General features: G+C 47.7%; 1 protein-coding gene and 1 pseudogene across 1 annotated transcript; both read left to right on the forward strand.

The window, feature by feature from the left end:
• Positions 1-9,546: 9,546 nt before the first annotated feature.
• On the forward strand, positions 9,547-12,650 carry LOC120667010 (annotated as a pseudogene).
• Positions 12,651-15,604: 2,954 nt separating this feature from the next.
• On the forward strand, positions 15,605-17,924 carry LOC120667012 (cation/calcium exchanger 1-like). Its single transcript, XM_039947018.1, has one exon. It carries the CDS (start codon positions 15,979-15,981, stop codon positions 17,707-17,709), a length of 1,731 nt encoding a protein of 576 aa, XP_039802952.1. The 5' UTR covers positions 15,605-15,978; the 3' UTR covers positions 17,710-17,924.
• The last annotated feature ends 4,046 nt before the right edge of the window (positions 17,925-21,970 follow it).

The raw sequence follows: 21,970 nt of genomic DNA on the forward strand, positions 1-21,970 counted from the left end.
GCATGGTATTTTGGTTTGCTCCAATGTTTCATGGCGAGCTCCCTACTTGTATAGATCTAATAGGATCATAAGTTTCTCCGACTAGTTCAACATTTTGAGTACATTATACTGCTAACTGGTGCCTGTGATGACCCCTATATATGTTTGTGTTCATGCCTAGTAGGTTGTAAAATCATGCGTATCCTCCATTGCTACAAGTCACCCAGAAAGGTAGTGGTCACATATCATTCGTTCATCATGTGTACTGCCGTTTCAAGGTTGCCTCAATCAGTTCCGCGTGCCAATTAATGAACCGGCTTGCTTGATCGCGCTAGCTGCAGGGCATTTCCACGGATCGACAAAATCTCGTAGTCGTGTTTAGAACGAACGCTCAGCGGATCGGAAGAGTAGCAAGTACGTAGGAGCATGCAGTGGGTCATCAGCTCTCGTTGACGTCTTCATCCAATGCACGAAGGACAACTGCAGGACAGCAACGTCCACCCAATAAAGTTAGAGGCTAACTACTCAGGTGAAACAGATGGCATCTCTTCTGCATTTGTACAATCGGGCACCACCATACTCCATGCATCCTTTAAGGCTGTACAAAACTACCAGAGCACAAAGGTTTATACTTGTACAGTATCTTTGGCACCTTCTCCTTTATGAGTTTCTCGTAGATGGACAAATTTGTTGTCAGCTCCATCTCTGATGTCAAACTGTTTAAAATTATTTCCTGATTTATAAAACAGTAAAACAAAGCCTTATCAGTCAATAACAAAACCATTATTTTTGTTCCTGGATATAACTGACAGGTTAAGACGAGAGGATAACTAACTGTTTAGGAACTCCTTGGGTGTGACCATTTTCATGAAGAACAGGACAACCAATTTTGACTTGTTGTAGCCACCATCTTGCCTTGGCTCTGCACTGTACACAACGGTGTGTCGACAGGACAACCAATTTTGATTATGCAATAGTAGAAATGCTGACTCATCACGGCTGCTGTTGTAGTGTTGTGTGGCCATTAACTTCCTTCTTTGATGAAGAACCTGTAGGGAATCGGGTAGGCTACGCTAGCATCACTACCGCATATACCCAAGATACTTGCGAGTAGAAGATCATAAATCGTTACCACTAGACGCGCAGCGCAGCGGAAGAAGTCGCGCGTCGATGTAGAGGAAGTAGTCGATCACGTCCCACGAACCGAGCTCCTCTTACTTGATCCCAGCAGCCGATCAGCGCAACAGTCGCAGCAGCGCCTCCACGGAGTCCACACGTACGGGGATGAAACGCCGGGCGTCGGTGTGCTAGCACCGCACGCACGGCATGGGCGGCGGCCGAGAGAGAGGGGGAGGGGCGGCGGCTAGGAGGTGGCGCAGCTCTCTGGTCGTCGCCCCCTAGCCCCTCCCTCGTATATATAGGGCGTACTAATGGGCTTCTATCTCATAGGCCCATTAGTAACCCTAATCCCTCTTGGATCAATATCCTCTTGGGCCTTTAAACCGTATTGTGATGATGGGCACTTGGGCATATCACCAACAATCTCCCACTTGCACTAGAGACAATCATACAGGCAAGCTTTCCAACATTCCAAACCCCTTAAGTGTGTGACCCGTTAGGTTCATGTGTAGGTGGTCGTGATCGGAAATCATTTCTGAATCACAAGTCAATAGCGGCACCTAGCAGGGCATAGTGACTCACAAATACACATAAAGATCATATCGGCCGAACCATAGATATACTCATACACCGATCCCTTTGCCACACGATACCAGTCAAGCTCAAAGCCAGATGCGTGCCACCTTTGTGATAGCTCGACCATTCTCTCGATCTAATAGTGGATTCTATTCATAACTAACCTTTAGTCATCATGATTAACTCTTTAATCACTTTGGCATGGCCATGCACTTTCAAATCCAACTATCTCGAGGGGCCCAGAGATATCTCCCCCGTTATCTAGGAGGGGCAAATTCCATCTTGATCCGCTCACATCCCATTCCATGTTTCATGACACACCTGTAAGCTGCTTTTGTAACTACCCAGTCACGAAGTAGCGTTTAGCAGCCCCAAGATGCACCACTACACCCAGTGAGAAACAATGGCGATCTCAGGTCTAAGGATCCAGTAGGTATAACACTCAAGAACAACTGATGGCACATACAAAATAACAATCCCAACATTGTCTTGGAGTAGGTCAATCCAACACCATGTTCACCAACATATGTCCACATCATTAATCTGATATCTCCATATCCATGATCCGTGAAACATGATCATCAATTAATGCATGTGCTAGTCTCAACGTCGTTGTTGTCCCACACAACGACATAAACTAGGGATAATTTAGAATAATATCATTGTCAACAAAGAGTTTCACGAACAAGTCACATACTTGATAACCAATGTAAAAATAATCATCCATGGAACAAATAACAATTATTTATCATTACATAAACATACTCATGACACAAAAATCTCTCACGCACACTAGAATCACTGATGTAAGTATCTAATACCCATAGATCTCATGTGCGCCTCATGCTTTGGTTGTGAGAGAGGCTTCGTCAACGGATCAGCAACGTTTGAATCCGTGTGCACCTTGCAAACCTTCACATCACCTCTCTCAACAAAGTTACGGATGAGGTGATACTTCCGCAGTATATGTCTGGACTTCTTAGTTGTTCTAGGCTCCTTTGCTAGTGCAACGGCACCACTATTATCACAATAGAGGTCCACTGGACTGGACGCACTAGGAACAACACTCAAGTCAGAAACAAACTTTCTGATCCAAACAGCTTCTTTTGCAGCTTCGGAAGCTGCAATATACTCGGCCTATGTCGTCGAATCAGCCACCGTATCTTGCTTGGAACTCTTCTAGCTCACTGCCCCACCATTGAGGCAGAAAACAAAACCGGATTGCGATTTGGAGTCATCTTTGTCTGTTTGAAAACTAGCATCGGTGTAACCCTTTACAAGGAGCTCATCTTCGCCTCCAAATATTAGGAACATATCCTTAGTTCTTCTCAAGTACTTAAGGATACTCTTTACAATTGTCCAGTGAGATTCACCGAAATCTGACTGATACCTGCTCGTAACACTTAGAGCAAAGGAAACATCTGGGCGCGTGCAAAGCATAGCATACATGATCGACCCTATGACTGAAGCATAAGGAATCGTACTCATCCTCTTTTGCTCATCAGGTGTCGTAGCACACTGACTCTTGCATAGAGTAATGCCATGTGACATTGGCAAGAAACCTTTCTTGGAATCTTGCATATTGAACCGATTCAATATCTTGTCAATGTACGTGTCTTGGCTTAATCCAATTAGCCTTTTTGATCTATCTCTATAGATCCTAATACCCAGAATATAAGCCACCTCTCCTAAATACTTCATCAAAAAACTCCTTTTCAATGAGGTTTTAACGGCTTCAAGCATTGGAATATCATTTCCGATCAATAATATGTCATCCACATATAGGACCAGAAACACAAGTGCGCTCCCACTAGCCTTTTTGTAAACACAAGGCTCATCTTCATTCTTGATGAAACCAAACCCTTTGACTACTTCATCAAAACGAATATTCCAACTCCGAGATGCTTGCTTCAATCCATAGATGGACCTCTGAAGCTTACATATTTTCCCAGCATTTTTAGGATCGACAAAACCTTCAGGCTGTGTCATATACACATCCTCACTTAGATGTCCATTAAGAAAAGCGGTTTTGACATCCATTTGCCATATCTCATAGTCATAATATGCGGCAATTGTTAGGAGAATCCGAACAGACTTTAGCATTGCGACGGGCGAAAAGGTTTCCTCATAGTCAACACCTTGAATTTGTCGGAAACCTTTCGCCACCAATCGTGCCTTATAGATGTGAACATTTCCATCCATGTCTAATTTTTTCTTAAAAATCCACTTACAGTCGACAGGTCTTACACTGTCAATCTGATCGACCAAGTTCGAAACTTGATTATCATGCATGGATTTTAACTCGGATTCCATGGCTTCAAGCCATTTGTCGGAGTCGGGTCCCATCATTGCTTCTTTGTAGGTCAAGGGCTCATCATTTTCCATCAATAATATGTGGTGCTCCTTCGTAATAAGGAGGTTGAGCTTGTCAGTAGCGCGACGTGCCCTTATAGACCTTCGTGGGGCTGGTGCCTCAACTACGGGTTGTGCAACATCTTGCACATCCCGTGGATCTTCAGTGGGTGCTGAAACAGTTTCGGGTGTTTCCTGAATTTCTTCAAGTTGCACCTTGCTCCCACTAAATCCTTTTGAGAGAAACTCCTTTTCTAAGAAAACACCATTGCGAGCGACAAACACTTTGCCTTCCGCCTTATTGTAAAAATAATATCCTTTGGTTTCCCTAGGATACCCCACAAAAAAGCATTTGTCTGACTTTGGAGTGAGCTTATCTGACATCAAACGTTTGACATAAGCCTCACACCCCCAAACTTTGAGAAAAGATAATCCGGGACGCTTCCCAGTCCATATCTCATATGGTGTTTTCTCACCAGACTTACTTGGAACCCTATTCAGTGTGAACGCAGCAGTTTCAAGAGCATAACCCCAAAATGACAATGGAAGATCAGCTTGGCTCATCATGGACCTAACCATGTCCAACAAGGTTCGGTTCCTCCGTTCGGATACCCCATTCCATTGAGGCGTTCCGGGCGGAGTTAGCTGCGGAATAATTCCACATTGCTTCAAATGATCACCAAATTCAAGGCTCAAATATTCTCCTCCACGATCAGATCGCGGAAATTTAATTGTCATGCCTAATTGATTTTGTACTTCATTCTGAAATTCTTTGAACTTTTCAAACGATTCAGACTTGTGCCTCATTAAGTAGATATAGCCATATCTACTAAAATCATCAGTGAAAGTAATGAAGTACTGAAAACCACCTCTGGCTATTGAGCTCATTGGTCCACATACATCGGTATGTACAAGTCCCAATAAGTCACTCGCCCTCTCACTATGACTAGTGAAAGGCGCTTTGGTCATCTTTCCAAGCAAACAAGACTCACATGTGTCAAATGATTTAAAATCAAATGAGCTTAACAATCCATCTTTATGGAGTTGTTCAATGCGTTTCTCATTTATATGACCTAAGCGACAATGTCAAATAAAAGTGGGATTCAAATCATTTGGTCTAAGCCTCTTAGTATTAATGTTACAGACAGATTTATCCTCAAGATCAAGAACATATAATCCATTCACCAATGGACAATGAGCATAAAAAATACCATTGCAAAAGATAGAACAACGTTTGTTCTCTATTACAATCTTAAAATCACCAACTTCTTCCAAACATGAAGAAGAAATAATGTTCTTGCTCAAAGCAGGAATGCAATAACAAATATTTAATTCCAAAACTAATCCGGAGGGTAGAGACAAGTGGTAGGTGCCGACCGCCAACACCGCAACCTTTGCGCCATTGCCGACACGAACGTCCAACTCGCCTCTTGCAAATCTTCTAGTCTCACTTAGACCCTGCAACGATTTGCAAGTGTGAATCATTGATCCAGTATCAAATACCCATGATTCACTAGAAGATAATGCAATATTTATTTCTATAACATTTATACCTGAAGTGGAAGTCTCACTTCCCTTCTTCTTCTTCTTTTCTTCCAAGTACTTCTTGCAGTTCCTAGATCAATGTCCATTTTCATGACAGTGGAAGCATTCATCTTCAGAAGTAGGGCCAGATTTGGCCTTAGGTGCTGGCTTTAGCTTAGAGCCCGAGGACTCACCACCGGAACTCTTTTCCTTGCCTTTACCTTTGGGATTAGGAGGCGTCCAACGCTTCCTCTTTTTGTTCCCCTTCTGAATCATCATCACATGATTGGGATTCTTCTTAATGCTCTCCTCTGCTGTCTTTAGCATCCCATGCAACTCACTCAATGTTTTATCCAAGCCATTCATCTGAAAGTTCATGATAAAAGGCTCATAGCTCGCCGGGAGCGACTGGAGAATAACATCAGTAACCAAGTCTTGGTGAAGTTCAGAACCAAGTCTGTCCAAAGTCTCAATGTAACTAATTATTTTGATCACATGAGGACTGACTGGGCGCTGCCAGCTTGCACGCAAACAAGGACTTTGAGATATTGAACCTCTCAGTCCTGGCTTGGTTCTGAAACATCCCACGCAGCCCCTCGATCATGGTATGAGCATCCGCATGCTCATACTGCTTCTGCAGATCAGGGGACATGGTGGCGCGCATCAGACAACTGACATCAGTGAGTCATTGCAGTGCTTCTCATAAGCTCTGCGATCAGCAGCAGTTGCATTGTCAGGGAGATCATCAGGATATGGCTGCTCAAGAACATACTCCTTTTTCTCTTGCCTGAGAACAATTCTCAGGTTGCGGTACCAATCAATAAAGTTTGTTCCATTCAACTTTTCTTTCTCAAGAACAGAACGCAAATTGAAAGCGGAATTGTTACTGGCAGACATGATCTACAACATTAAAGTAAAGCAAGATTTCAGCACTAAGTTTATGTAAAAACTTTCATTAACTGATTTAACAAAAGACAACCTACTATATCAAAGTCATCTTCCCTCTAATGACATATAGTGGTTCAAGATCCATAATCACTAAAATTCTAGTGAGCTTTAGCATCACGACTAGAAAAGTAGTGATACAGGTAAGTAACAAATTACTAATCACATCTCTATGCGACTCTTGTTTGTTGGGTGGCATCCAATGCCCCGGCCCCAACCCTATGCCTTAAATCCCAAAACTGTTTTGATAGTTTTGTTGAGTAAACCAATACTATGCTTGTGAATGTCCGACATCCACCATATACAAAAGTGATAGCTGAGGGTACTCTACTTTGGTAAACTTACCACACAACGATCAAAATTTATAGATGCAGCTATTGGTAAAAGGCATAAAAAACTCAACCTTTTCTGAGGGAAGCTATTCTATCATGATTAAAATATCCACCATATGTAAAAGCATGAAAGAATAGTATGACAGTAAAATAAATATCACAGGCATATAATCATATTATATTGTGAATAGTATGGCCTCTTGCATCACAATGGGCTCCATCGCCATGGCTCCAAGGTGACCTCCATTGCCATCTGTCCTGTCTTGTGGTGATCATCATCGCCATCATGATTGAAGCCTCCATGAAAAATACTAAGCTACTACATCTAATAGCTAGTGAAATAATTACATGAGGGTTCAAACATCACAAGTCAACACGCAGGTCGTTATACAATAATGGTGCAACCTCAACCCGGTTGTGTTAACTTGCGACACGCAGGCCGCACAAATCATCACATACATCATCACATGACATTGAGGCCATACCATTCACATCACAGCCTGCAAAAACAAGTTAGGCGTACGATGTATTCTACCAAAGTAGCGCTTAGGAAGCCTCTATAGCGAGAAAACAACGGCAGGGGGGAGCCGCCCCCCGCGGGTCTCAGGGCAGCGCCCTGAAAACCTCACGGAATTACACAGATCGCATCTATGGAATCCCTATGAAATCTCATCAGAGTGATCGCATCACCTCAAATCCGAGCCATTCATAATGCCTCAATTTTCACTAGGTCAATCACATTGACCGTGCAAACTTTGCACTTGAGAAGACTGCATCTACAAATGACCTCGATCTGTTGGTCCAATCTGCTGACTTATGCACACAGTTAGTCCCGATGGTGATTCCAGCCGGTAGGGACATGTCGTATGCATAATAGAGAAAGAACACAAACTAATCTTTTGTCACATGCTGCGCAATCAACTCGCTCCAGTTTTAACCCCTTATGACCAATTGATCTAATCAAACCGTGCAAAAGTAATAGATCCAATCTACTACAACAACATATCACCTATATGCAAATGATCCAGACCAAAAACTACGCAAGATGGCTCTGGTACCACTGTAGGGAATCGGGTAGGCTACGCTAGCATCACTACCGCATATACCCAAGATACTTGCGAGTAGAAGATCATAGATCGTTACCACTAGACGCGCAGCGCAGCGGAAGAAGTCGCGCGTCGATGTAGAGGAAATAGTCGATCACGTCCCACGAACCGAGCTCCTCTTACTTGATCCCAGCAGCCAATCAACGCAACAGTCGCAGCAGCGCCTCCACGGAGTCCACACGTACGGGGATGAAACGCCGGGCGTCGGTGTGCTAGCACCGCACGCACGGCATGGGCGGCGGCCGAGAGAGAGAGGGAGGGGCGGCGGCGAGGAGGTGGCGCAGCTCTCTGGTCGTCGCCCCCTAGCCCCTCCCTCGTATATATAGGGCGTACTAATGGGCTTCTATCTCATAGGCCCATTAGTAACCCTAATCCTTCTTGGATCAATATCCTCTTGGGCCTTTAAACCGTATTGTGATGATTGGCTGTTGGACATATCACCAACAGAACCAATCGGTGAGGTTTAATGTACTAGCGAGCTCAAGATAAATTCTGTCTGGCATCACTGTGCAGCGAAGAGAAGACTGAAGATGAACCTGCCAAATTCTTAGACATTGGGGCTGTCTTCAGAGTTCAGACAAACATCATTTGTGACCTGATGTCAATTGGTGGGTTTGATCATCGATCGTGTAGTAACAGTCAATTAGTGGGCAGTGGGTTAAGATTTCAGGTTGTTACGTCCATACCTCAAGTACTGTACTACACGATCTGATGTATATCAGAATTTTTTTGTTAAGCGTAGTGTATATCTCCAAAGTTTCCGATCTGATTACATATTGGAAACTTTGGGTATACCTCCAATATACAAGCTTATCTAAGTGCCAAGCATTAATATAGATAGGTAACCATTGGTAAATGAACATAAATCTGACAGCACCCACTTGTCCCGAACAATGATATGAAATCAATGCTAAAAAAACAATTATATGAAATTATGTAAAATATAGATTCTTGTTAAAATCTCATTTTTCTTTCCTTCTCGAATTGATGAAATTGGCAACCATTCAGTCATCTCCCCAACAACAACAACATAGCCTTTTGTCCAAACGAGTTGGAGTATGCTAGAGATGAAATCCAAAAGACACAAAGATAAAGGTTCAGACACGTTGATAGTTAGTCTCCAAGTGTTCCTATCCAAAGCTAACTCCTCAGAGATATCTCAATCTTTAACGTTTCTCTTAACCGACTCGTCCCAAGTCAGTTTAGGTCTTCCTCTACCCATCTTTACCTTATCAACACGCTTTAGCACCCCACTACGCACCGGCGTCTCCAGAGGCCTCCGTTGGACATGTCCAAACCATCTCAACCGATGTTGGGTAAATTTCTTCTCAATTAGTGCCACCCCTACCCTTTCCTGAATAGCTTTGTACCAATATAGTAGGATAGAGAAACATTCCATCATCTCCCAAAACCACCAAAAAATGTTTCTCTATCCATGCTCGTTTTCCCACTTTGTTCTCCATCTTGATAGGCACAAAATTTTAGGTAGCGTTTGGACGTAGATATTCAAGTTCTGAATTTGGAATTGGTTGGTGCTAAAAAACTGATATTGCTCCCTAATATTTGCAGTTAACCATACAATTATCCGGTTATTTACGAAATACCACCTTCAGTTGTCATATTGCCCCCTGGTTCATATCGATCCTCCTCCCTCCCGTCCGGCGCCAGCGCGCAGCCCGCAGCCGCCTCCGCCTCCGCCGTCCTCCGCCCCCTCCGGAAGTGCGTAGCCCCACCAAAACCCTCGCTCCAAAAGGTCCTCAACCACAGATGGGACTGGCTCCGTCTCTCCGGGACTCCAAGAATCGCGGCATCCGCCGCCCTTAGAAGCTGCTCGATCCGTGAACGGCTGCAGCGGTGCCACAGAGTTACGAGCTCGCGCCCTCCGCTGGTACGCCCGGCGCCCAGTCCCGGGCCCACTTCCACGCCGACCGTCTCTTCCTCCGCGCCGCTCGCCGGTTCCCGAAGTCCCGTCACCGCTCGCCGCCGCCGTCGCCGCCCAAAACCCCCGGTCCGTCCCTACTAATCCTTCCAATCCCTCACCGACTCTCCTAGCAGCTTCGTCAATGTGCTCTACTCCGCTGGAGGCCATCTGAAACGCTCTGACAGTGATTTGTTTAGCACCGTCGACGCTCGCAGCCTGTTCGACGAAATGCCTCCAGGCGAGAGCAAGGGAGGGGCGCCTCTGGCCGCTGGCTGCGACGGCATCGATGTCCTCCCGGACGAACTTCTGCAACACATCCTCGGCTTCCTGGAGGCGCAGGAGTCCGTGCGGACGTGCGTGCTCGCCCGCCGCTGGCGCCACCTCTGGAAGTCGGCCACGGGCTTGCGCATTGCTGCGGACGAGGGCAAGTTTTTGGGGTCCGTGGAAAAGCTCTACGACTTTGTGGACAGTCTACTGCGACACCGCGGAGGCTCGCCTCTCCATACGTGCAAGCTCTGGTTCACTTCGTTCGGGCAGCCTATGTCAGCTTGCTTATACGAACATGACAACCGCTTGATGCACCTTGTGAACAAATGGTTCTGGCATGAATGGTTCTGGCATGCTGTAAGGTGCCAGGTTCGTGTCCTCAGCCTCAAAGCATATGTCACTGGTGGTTTCTCAGAAGAACCCATCCTTGCCCTAAAGGACAGACCTATCGACTCCCAGCACCTGACGAAGCTAGATCTTCACAGCGTGGTGGTTGGCAGGAGGTTCGTTAATTTCTCCAACTGTCCGGCTTTGGAGCACCTAAAGTTTAGAGCTGTTATGTTGAGTCGGAGGATAATTCACGCCTTCATATTTGTGCGCCAACTCTGGTTTCACTACTTCTAGATGACATTTGGGGTCTGATTCCCTCGCTTGAGAGCATGCCATCATTACTGAAGGCTGCTGTAACAACTGATTATTCTTGGGAATCTTTTTGTGACCTTGGCAATTGTAACTGTGAGTTCTGTCACAATTCCTATAGTATAGGTGATGACACTGGCAGTAACGATTGTGTGCTACTAAAAGGTTTATCCGAAGCTAAGGATTTAGCTTTGATTTCTGAACCTGAAACGGTATGCCTACAATTTCATCTCTACCTCAATCATATTATGTCATACCACTAATGACAGGCAAGCTTTTGCCTTTTGCAATACTTGTCACCAAATGTTTGAACTCTAATCATGCTCACTTCATCGTTTTCTCTTGCGCTCTTCCAGTTTATTTTCAAGAGGGATTTGAGATGGTGTCCGATGTTCAGTAATTTAAAGACCTTGTTGCTCAATGACTACTGGTGTGTGCCTGACGACTTCCGTTCTCTGGTTTGTATTCTTGAACACTCACCAGTTCTCGAGAAGCTCACTCTTGAACTTTTTTCCAAGGTACATACTTCGTAAATGGGCAACTGCTGCTTTGTAGAATTATTATATTGTCGACTGATCATACTGAACAGCTTCTATTCTTTGCAGAAGCATGAACAGCAAAGGGAAAGGAAAGGAATTCTCAGACCGATGGAGGGATCAGCTGTAATTTTGGAACACCTTAAGATAATTGAAGTCAGATGTCATGCTGTTGATGAGAGGATTTGTAAACTTACCTTATTCTTGTGTGCGTTTCACATACGTAAGTTGACTTGCTAGTTGCTGCACTCTCCATGCTATTATGTTCCTGAGATTCGCTGCAACCTTTATTTGCATGAAACAAAGCAAGCAGCGTTGAAGTCAGTCTGCTAGACAAAGAAAACACGATTGGGTATGATGCATATATACATGCGATCATGTTTTGTAGTATGCAATAGCTAGAAAACCATGTATCAGACAATTGGCCATGTTTTGTGCAGTAGCTGGTCATTTCATCATCTTCGTAGATAAACTTCTTGATCTAAAATGGCTGCTCCGCACTTTTATTTTCTTACAGGTTTGAGCTTTAACTAGACGTGCAAGAAAACTGGGGTTGCCGATGGATCTACACTGCTGCCATGCACTTTTGGTCGATCATGTGCGTTTATTCGGTAACCTGGATGCGAAAGGGTGCCTAGCCGGATTGGTTAGGTGGCCTCAGTAGCACTCCTCACGTCCTGGGTTCGACTCCCGGTGGGAGCGAATTTCGGGTTGAGGTTAAAAAAATCCCCTCGCTTGCCTACACGCCAAAGCACATGGAAATAGGTCCCGGCTCACCCCGGCCCGCTCTCACACGGGTTACGGCGCCCCTGTGTAAGGGTGGGGCAGGGGTTCGGGGGTTTTCTCGGCCTGCATGAGAGGTCTTCTTCTTACATTAATGCCCGGGGGGCGGCTTGCCCCTCGCAGGTCGAGTTTTTATTCGGTAACCTGGATCAATTAATTGCCCTAAGCATACTTCGATTCAGCGTTGAGCTGGTAATAATGTAGCATGACCTGCTGTTTGTAACAGGATCCTGTTTAGCTACCCCGTCGCTACTATGTGGTTAGCCAATTGCTTGTAAGCACTACAGAGTGATATCTTCGCTACTGACCGTTTTGTCTGGGCTGGGATGCAGATGGACACCAGAATACCAGATTAACTTACTAGTTTGTTGTGTGAGGCGGTTCACTCATACCCCTCCTACCAAAGGTGCTGTGAACAAAGTGGTAACAGGCACCTTAATTCTGCTTGTAATATAGCTTTGGCTTGTGGCTGTGGACACGCTAATGTGGTATGGTATGTAACATGACATGATAAAATTCTATGGGATTCTCTCTCTTATATGATACTGGCTGTGGTGATTATTAATTATTATACTCCCTGTTCATGCTTTGAGTTTGCCACGATGGTTAATCGTGTCAGGTTGTTATGCCCTTTTGTCGCATTTTGTGGCTTTTTCGTTTTCCTGGTGCTCCATCAACGGTCCCAAAATGTGATGGTGCCCTGCCCAGTCGTCGTTGTTGCAAGGACGACGTGGACTCGAATCAGAGCTCCATCATCGATTATGTGACCTGAAGTCAAAGGTACACACAGGCTAGGGAGCCCTTCCGTAAAGGTCATGTCACGTTAGTGATCAATAATTAGATAGGGTACTTAACTTGCAAGTGCATCTACCAACGCCACCCCAAGTTGTCCTGAAAAAGTCACAAATTACCATTGCCTGCACTGCAAACCAGGCAAGAACATTTGTAGATTTGACTGCTAAAACTCGTTCTAGTTGTAGTGTTTTTTATTTTATTTTATTATGTTGTAGTTGAAGTTGAAGTGCGTCAGGTTTCTGACCTCAGCTCACAGCGTGTGCCTGCAGATCACAGTGGTTGAGCCGTTGAGAGAGCATGCGTGAAGAATCTTTCCAGCTTGTTCTTTCGAAAAAAAAACTTTCCAGCTTACACCTTGTTCTTCTGCTCCAGTAGCCTCCAACCAGCCAGCAGTGTTTTCTTCTCACATTACTCCAGTAGCAACCTCTAGCCACCAGCCAGCCAACAGTGTTTTTCTCTCACACCACTCCAGCAGCAGTCTGATCAGCCTTTTCAGGTTCTGCTATTATATTGGCACCATCATTGTACTGGCCCGGTGATTTTAGTTGATACGTTCACACACAATTCACCTCCCCTGAAAGATAAGTTCCTGAGATGAGCAGGATTAGAAACCGATTTCGGACGAAGCCAGGTACTAAGCGCACTAGTATATGACTGGATCTGAAATTCTGAATGGTTCTTGGATCTGCCAGCTCAAAGGGAGTCCAATCGACGAGTTCGGACACTGTTGATTCTCGTTCGGACAAGCCAAGCTCTGGAAGTCTGGATGGCCACCGCCCACCGGCCACGGTCACCGCAGCTTGTCCTGCCGCCGCGCAGCCTCTTCTTTCTTGTCTGCATCCACGGCTGCAGCAGCAAGCATATTCTTTCAGATCACTCCGACCTGTGACGAAGACGACGGTTGGCGATGCCCGGATGATCTGACATCGAATTGGCCGGTTTCTGACTGACAGGACGGCGAGGGTTAACCTTGGGAGCACGACGAGGCGTGTCGTCCGTGCAATGGCCAGGAACTAGTGGCTGATTGCGGAATACTAGCAGGCGATTAGCGGGTAGTGTAGTGGTGGTGAATCTTTCAGGTTCAGTCGTCCATTGCATGTCAGTCTGGATTGCCTTGTTTAATTGCAAAATTCAAAATTCCAAAACTATCACATGGAAGAAGAATCTTACATACATAGAGTATTAAATCTAAATAAAATAAAAAACTAATTGCATAGTTTGCTTGTAAATTACGAGACGAAACTAATGAGCCTAACTATGACATGATTAGACACAAAATTGCTATAATCATGCGCTAATAATAGATTAATTAGGTTCATTAGATTCGTCTTGTAGTTTACAGACGAGTTCTGTAATTAATTTTGTAATTAGTCTATATTCAATATTTCAAATGTGAAAAGATTCCATTTCAAAAATTTTACACGCGCAACTAAACCAGGACTGAATGGCTCACTCCCCTCCCTCTCCGTAGTACGTAGGAGAGAGACCGTCATGTTCCTAGGTCACGAGCTCAGTCATGGCCTCCCTAGGTCGATGACGCGTTCGCAACCAAGTTGCAGGAGGTGTACTCTATCTATGACTTGATCTGACTAAAGAAGAAAACGTTGAGCTTGGTGATGGCTGGATGAGGGTCAGGCTAATCTGAAGATACGGTCAGGTCAAGCTTACTCGTAAACCTAACCACCTAGCAGTGGATGGATGCCCCGGCCTGGGCTCGCCATGGTCGTCTCCTAGGCTCCTACAAGTAGTAGCTCCTACCGCAGCCATTCTTATCTGAACCTTCGCCGGCGGTGGCAGCAGAGACTTGACCTGTGACTTGTCTGTCTGTCGAGTGCCATGGAGGGAGTGTCAGTGCCACCCTGAACTCGAGACCGGGATTGATGCTACAGTTGTTCGTGCTACACCGTGCTGATTGCCGGCCATGGGAGCAGCCTGCTGGTCAAGATGATGAAGCTGGAGCTGGTCATGCTGGCAGCATCTCTATCCACCGATTTCTCGTGATCGAAACCGATCTTACCGTTTCCAGGACACGACCATCTATCTACAGACTACAGGCTGCAGCTGTCAAGTCGAGGATCTTCTGACGTCTCGTCTACTACTACTGCAAGATGAGCTCGGAAAGGTTTCAGGAACGTGGACTGAGCTTTCAGGCACTTGCTTGCAGAGTTGCAGTCCCGGCTCAACTCTCTGAACCGCTCAAAATCGAAGTCCCCAGCACGAGAGAATAGATCAGGTGAGTAAAACCAAGGCCCCGTTCACTTCTTAAAAAGTTTGCTACAGTAACGGTTACATCGAATTTTCGGATAAAAAATAACTAATTACACAGTCTAACTGATTAGCACGAGATGAATCTTTTAAGCTTAATTAGTTCATAATTAGACATTATTTGTCAAGAAACAACGAATTGTGCTACAGTAATTTTTCATCCCAAAATCGCGGACTGAACGGGGCCCAAGCAGCTCCTCCTCCATGGCGTTGTCGCCTAGCGCTCGGTTCAGGCGGCGCCTCCATGGTCCATTGGTCCCGCGTCCCTGAACGGCGCCAACGAAAGCTAGCAGCCATTTTTATTTCTACCTCAACTGACCGTGACTGGCCTATTATCAAATTGGGAGCACGTGGTCAGTTGAAGAAGAAGCACCAGCTTGAACACGATAAACAAGAGAGCGAGATCAATGATTAGCAGAAAACAGCAAATCAGAATGAGATCAGGGGGTTTAGGGGGGGGGGGGGGTGGAGGAGATCGGTCATCAGGGAGGCCGTCAGGCTCGAGCTGAATCGTTCAGCGCCTGACCTGCAAGCAGGGAACCTCGTCCTCGTGAGCTGCCACTTGTCCTTCCTTCTCCATCCCTTCTTCTTCCCCACCAACAAACATTTTCCTGCCAAATTCCACACGCTCACCCTCCCACCAGCACAAATCGAAACTCCTTTCTCTCTCTAGTTTCTACCGGCCAACAGGCCAAGAACACACACACACACACACAGACAAGCTGTTGCTGCAGACTGTTTCTTCTTCCCAATTCATTGCATCCATCATCCATGCCATCATAGCTTATCACCACCAGAGATCAGAGGCCACTTATTAGCTACCTCACTGCCCGCCCCACATGGCGTTCCTGCACAGGCTCCTCAAGTGCCGGCGCAATGCCGCCGCCGCCGCCGCCAGCGCCTCCTTCCTGGTGCTCGTGCTCGTCTTCTCCGTCCTCCTGGCCGCCACGCGGCACGGCGATCCTCCCGCGATCGCGGCGCCTTCCTTGCTGGGCGAAGAGGAGCCAGCAGGGGCCAGCTGCGAGGCGGCGCTGCGGTCGCTGCCGGACCACGCCGCGCGGTGCCGGTACCTGTCGTCGCCGCGGCGCCCGCCGTGCGCGCCGGCCGGGTACATCGACTACCTGCGCCTCTTCTACTGCGGCTTCGGGCGCGCGCCGTGGCTGGGTGGCGCGGCGCTGGCGCTGTGGCTGCTCGTGCTCTTCTACCTCCTCGGCGACACGGCGTCGCACTACTTCTGCGCGTCGCTCGAGGGGCTCTCGGAGGCGCTGCGCCTGCCGCCGGCCATCGCCGGCGTCACGCTCCTGTCGCTCGGGAACGGCGCGCCCGACGTGCTCTCCAGCGTCGTCGCGTTCGCGGCCAGCAGCGCCGAGGGCGACGCCGGGGACGTCGGGCTCAGCAGCGTGCTCGGCGGCGCGCTGTTCGTGTCCACGGTGGTGGCCGGCGTGGTCGCCATCGTCGCGGCGGGGAGGCGAGGGGACGCCGCCGCCGTCACGATCGAGCGCCGCGGGTTCGTGCGCGACGTGTGCTTCCTCCTGGTGGCGCTGTGCTACCTCGTGGCCGTGCTGCTCACCGGCACGATCACCGTCTGGGCCGCCGCGTCGTTCCTCTCCCTGTACGCCGCCTACGTCCTCCTCGTCTGGACCTCCCACTGCTGCGCGGGCGCCGCGGAGGACGATGAGCTCGGAGACGGCAGCAAGAAGCCCGCTGCTCGTAATTCCGACCTCGCCGCCCCTCTCCTCCTCGACGGCGACGCGCCACCTCCGCTCCCCGTCTCCTGCAACTGCAAGGCTACTACGCCGCCGCCGAAAACCTTCTCCCAGCGCGCCCTGGACGCGCTCCACGCGCCGCTGTACCTCCCGCGCCGGCTGACGATCCCGGACATCGCGGCGCACCGGTGGTCCAAGCGCTACGCCGTGGCGTCGGCGCTCCTCGCGCCGCTCCTGCTGGCCGCCATCTCCTGCCCCTCCAGCCCCGCCGTCCTGGTCTCCGCGGCGGTGGCGGGGACCGTCCTCGCGGGCTCGGCGGCCCGCGCCACGGCCTCCACCGCCCCGCCGGAGACCCGGTGCGGGCGCTTCCCGTGGCTCGCCGGCGGGTTCCTGATGTCCGTGCTCTGGTCCTACATGCTGGCGCGCGAGCTAGTGGCGCTGCTGGTGGCGATCGGTCTCGTCGCCGGCGTGAAGGCGAGCCTGCTGGGCGCGACGGTGCTGGCGTGGGGCAACTCGCTGGGGGACCTGGTGGCGGACGTGGCCCTGGCCGTGCACGGCGGCGCCTCGGGCGCCCAGACGGCGGTGTCGGGCTGCTACGCGGGCCCGGCGTTCAACACGGTGGTGGGGCTGGGCCTGTCGCTGACGCTGGCGGCCGCGGCCCGGCACCCGCGGCCGTACGCGATCCCGGCGGACGCGTCGGCGTACGAGGCGGCGGGGTTCCTCGCGGCGGCGCTGGTGTGGGCGCTGGTGGTGCTGCCCGCGCGCGGGATGCGGCTGGACAGGGTGCTCGGGGTGGGCCTGCTCGTCGTCTACCTCGGGTTCCTCGGCGTCAGGCTGGGCTCGATCGGAGCATCGGGCTCATGAATCATCATCTTTTTTTCCTTCTTTCTTTCCTACTAGTGGGGATGATTATATCGTTACCATTTGCATTTGGGGGGGCGATGGTCGATTATACATATTGATTGGAATGCCAATTATTAGTTCTTGGATAAGTAAGTAGATGCATGCACAGAGAGAGTTTACTGCTTATATAATATAACAATTCTTATACCATTGTCAAGAACCTCTCTCGAATCGTATGTACTCCCTCTCCCTATTTAAATGTCGTCGTCGGTGTGCGTGCTACAAATTTGACTCAATTTATAGAAAAATATGCAACATTTGTATTTTCAAATAAATTTATTAAAAAACTATATTAAAAGATATATCTAATGATATTAATTATGTATCATAAATGTTAATATTTTTTATATAAAATTAATTAAAGCTATTTCTCGGGAAGTAAAAACGACAATTATTTAGGGACGGAGAGAGTACGTACTATATAAAAAGAATGCAAGCAAGAATCAGCTAGAATGATTGGTGTAGTAGGTGAGGTCGATCATCTCCCTATCCCAGTCTCACAGAAAGTATATGCAAGCAAGAATCCCTATCCCAGTCTCAGTTATTTAGCTGCTGGCTTGTTTCGTTTTGTGAAGGACAGCTACTGGTGTGTTTAGTTGGTAAAAGAGTTTGTGTTTTGGTACTGTAGCACATTTTGTTGTTACTTGACAAATAATGTCCAATTATGGACTAATTAAACTTAAAAAATTTAGTCCGTGCTAATTAGTTAGATTGTGTAATTAGTTATTTTTAACTGCATTTAATATTTCATGCATGTGTCCGAAGATTCAATGTGATAAGTACAGTGCAAAAAATTTTGGGAACTAAAACCGGCCTCTGAAGTCGAACATACCTGCAGTAGTGCATTATTGTACTGCATGCTCTGGTCCACATCGATGCATCTTGTACCCTGGAAACGAGCACAAACTCGGGAAAACGACAGGAGACTGTCCTCTGCCTCCGATCCACTAGTTACTTATCATTGCTATTAAATTATGGCCTCGTTATATTAGTGCATGGGTTTGATTAAAAGGTGCATAAGTCAACTTATATAAGCCATCAGCAGCTGATAAACGAAAGACGTGCTCAAACATGTATGTTGTGATGTTCCAGAAAACAAAATGTCATAGAAATGTGTGTATTCTTTTCGAGAATATGCCTGAGCAAGTGTTTCATTAAAAAAAAAGGATTACACGAGGCCACCGCACAAACACAAATACAACACACTACTTCACAAAATAAGAGACCAACCCACTATGCAACACGAGAAACTAGAGACTTGAGAAAGTCACCTGGTGTGTAGTCTGATCCTGCCTGCAGCAACGAGCCACCACCTATGCTTGGAGACAAGGGCGGAGCCAGGATGTCGTTTTTTTCATCATTAGGGGGGCCAACCATACAAATTTCTATAAAAATTTAATCAAAGTTTAAATTTGTAATGTAAATTTGGGGGGATCGGGGGGCCAGGCCCCTGTCCGCCCCCCCCCCCCCCCCCCCTCTCCGCCCCTACTTGGAGACAAGAGTGCACATGATAAAGAGAGAGCGACCACCTCAACTCCATAAGCAATGAAGTAAAACGCTTCGCTGCTGCTGCCAACAAGCCAACCCAGCGACCACCAAGCAACACACGCCCTGTGAAAAGAGAATTAGATTATATTGTTGAAACCAATGATAGCACCCATACAGATGCAACACGGAGAGATCCTCAAGACAACGCCTTAAGGAAGGAAACCACACCCAAGTGCCGTCATCGCCCGACTGACAGAGACTAAGCTTTCACATAGATACAAGATCAAGGTCACCATAATGCCTCTAGCAAGGTGAAGGACGTCCGAAGATGTTGCCATTGTTTGCGCGCCAGCCGAAGCTAGGCAAATGCTTTCGCCCGTCAAGTACCGTGGCAACAGGGTACAAGATTGAAATCAATGACTATGATGAATGTGGTAGTGTAGGGTGGAAGAAGAAGGTACACGCTGCCTCACCAAAGATGTATCAGCCATGGCACCGATCCCATCTCACCAACCAAGGGGGATGGGCGGGATAGCTACACAACCAAAGGCGCGGAGGCGGAGGCGGTGGTGGCTAGGCCTACCCACCGATCCATCCCACAGAAGATGACCGAAAGAGGCGACCTAGGTGGTGGCAATAGGAGGCGGCTCTCAAAGCAGCAGCCACCAGTGGAGGTTGAATCCGGCGTCAAATGTCCGAAGGGCCCTAACCGGCGGCGAGCACTACGACCTTGAAGAGGAGGGGAGTGCGCATGCAAGACCAGCTTCTGCCCCACCGACGGCTGTCGCCGCCGCCGATGTTCGCTGACTAGAGAAGCTAGGGTTTACCTGGGTGGCAGCAGGTGCGGGCGGTCGCCGACCAGCGTACGTGTATTTGAATCGATTGAGTATTGCTTTCAATTTCAGGTATATATGTATTAATGAAATGTCTCAGGCCAAACTTGCTTTTCAAATAGGAGCATTAAGGATTGCTCGAGATCGATCGAGAGACTAGATAGCTAGCTAGTATGTAGTTCGTCTCTATCATCATGGTGATAATGACTTGTCCGAGTAGCCAGTAGCCAATAGTATAGATGGAACAAGCTCTATATATGGTGTCTGCATCAGAATTATTGAGCAGGCGCGAGGACGGCACGAATGCATCGGCTTATCATCTCTTGTTCCACAGCCGTTTTCCTTTTTATTTTTTTATTTACCCCTCTCAGTTGCATATCTTGTTCATGTTCATTACATGTACAGACAGCCTTGTATATTACCCCGTCCGTTCCAAATTATTATGTTCCAAATATTTAGTCATTTTTTATTTTCTAGATAGATGGATTTTACTACGCATCTAAACATATATTATATCTAAATGTATAAAAAAATCTATTCACCTAAAAAAGGCAAAATGACTAATAATTTAGAACGGAGGGAGTAGTCCTAAAGAACATCTCCTTTGGGTACTGGCAGCAGGGTAAAATAAATAAACCTAAATACTACACGGAGAGGCCCCTCTTTGTAACTTTGTTGAACAAAGGGAAAAACAAAGAGATGTAACTTCACAAATAGAAAAAAGTAACAAAAAGAAGAAAGTAGCAAAATCATCTCCGACAAAAAGCAGGGTGTGGGCGGCGGCAACCTTAGGGTTAGGTTTAGGGTTAGGGTTTGAGGGTTCGGGGTTGGAGAGTTTATCCATGGCCGGTGGCCTTAGAGGGATGGCCGTGGGAGGTGGCCGGCCCGGCGGAGGAGGTGGGGTGTGGGCAGCAAGGCTGGTGGCGATGGTGCTGCCGACCGGGTGGGGAAGGACCCTCGGTGGGCGGGATCGCGGCAAGGGCGAGCAATGGAGGTAGATATGGTGGGGGAGGGGAGGGGGAGGGCGGTCCGCAACGGCATCGCCTCGCGAGGGGGAGGTCGATGACATGGGTGGAGATAGACGAATGGAGGCCGGAGGGGAGGGGTAGGGTGGTGGGGCGGTGGGCTGAAGAGAGGCGGAGACGGAGGGAGGGAGGCGAAGCGGAGGGGGAAAAGGAGGAGGCAAAAGGGAGAAAGAAGGTGCGGAGGTATGTATATGATAAGTGGGCTCTCGCATAAGAGCAGATTTAACAATTTTGCCGGCAGCCGGCTGCAACCCTCGGTGAGGTGGCACGCATTTGCGGTGGGTCCAATCTGACAGACAAATAATTTTGTCTATATTGTTTAAGGTGTGAACAACCTCTTGCTGATTTGGTTAAATGATTGCAGTACCACTTATTAGGTCACTGACTCGAAGAATTAAGTCGACGATCAGCATCAATTCTTGCGTTGGGTCTCCCACAGACTGACAACGGACAGACGACGATCTATAATTGGTCTTGCCTATTGTATGTACGTATGTATATATAGATACATGTTCGTTAGTTCCACCTCGATCCATGCATGATGCATTTGGCCTCCATACCTGTCAAGAATTTCAGTGCGCACATCGATGCAGGGGGCATGGGCATGCCATGCTTGGCCATGCATGCACCACCCTGCACAGTCCTCATCTTAGCATTGTTTGGTTCGCGCGCTAGGATCCTAGCACGCCTCTTATAGTCTCCGCATGAAAAATTAAATGAAGTTTATTTGTAAAATCTTTTCAGAGATGAGTGTAATTTTTCGCGACGAATCTAACGATGGTAATTAATCGATAATTTGCTACAGTGATGCTACAGTAACCATTCTCTAATCGCGTGGTCAAAGACCTCATTAGATTCTTCAGGGTCACTAGCGCG

This window comes from Panicum virgatum, chromosome 3N, assembly GCF_016808335.1.
Source record: "Panicum virgatum strain AP13 chromosome 3N, P.virgatum_v5, whole genome shotgun sequence".
Lineage (NCBI taxonomy): Eukaryota > Viridiplantae > Streptophyta > Magnoliopsida > Poales > Poaceae > Panicum > Panicum virgatum.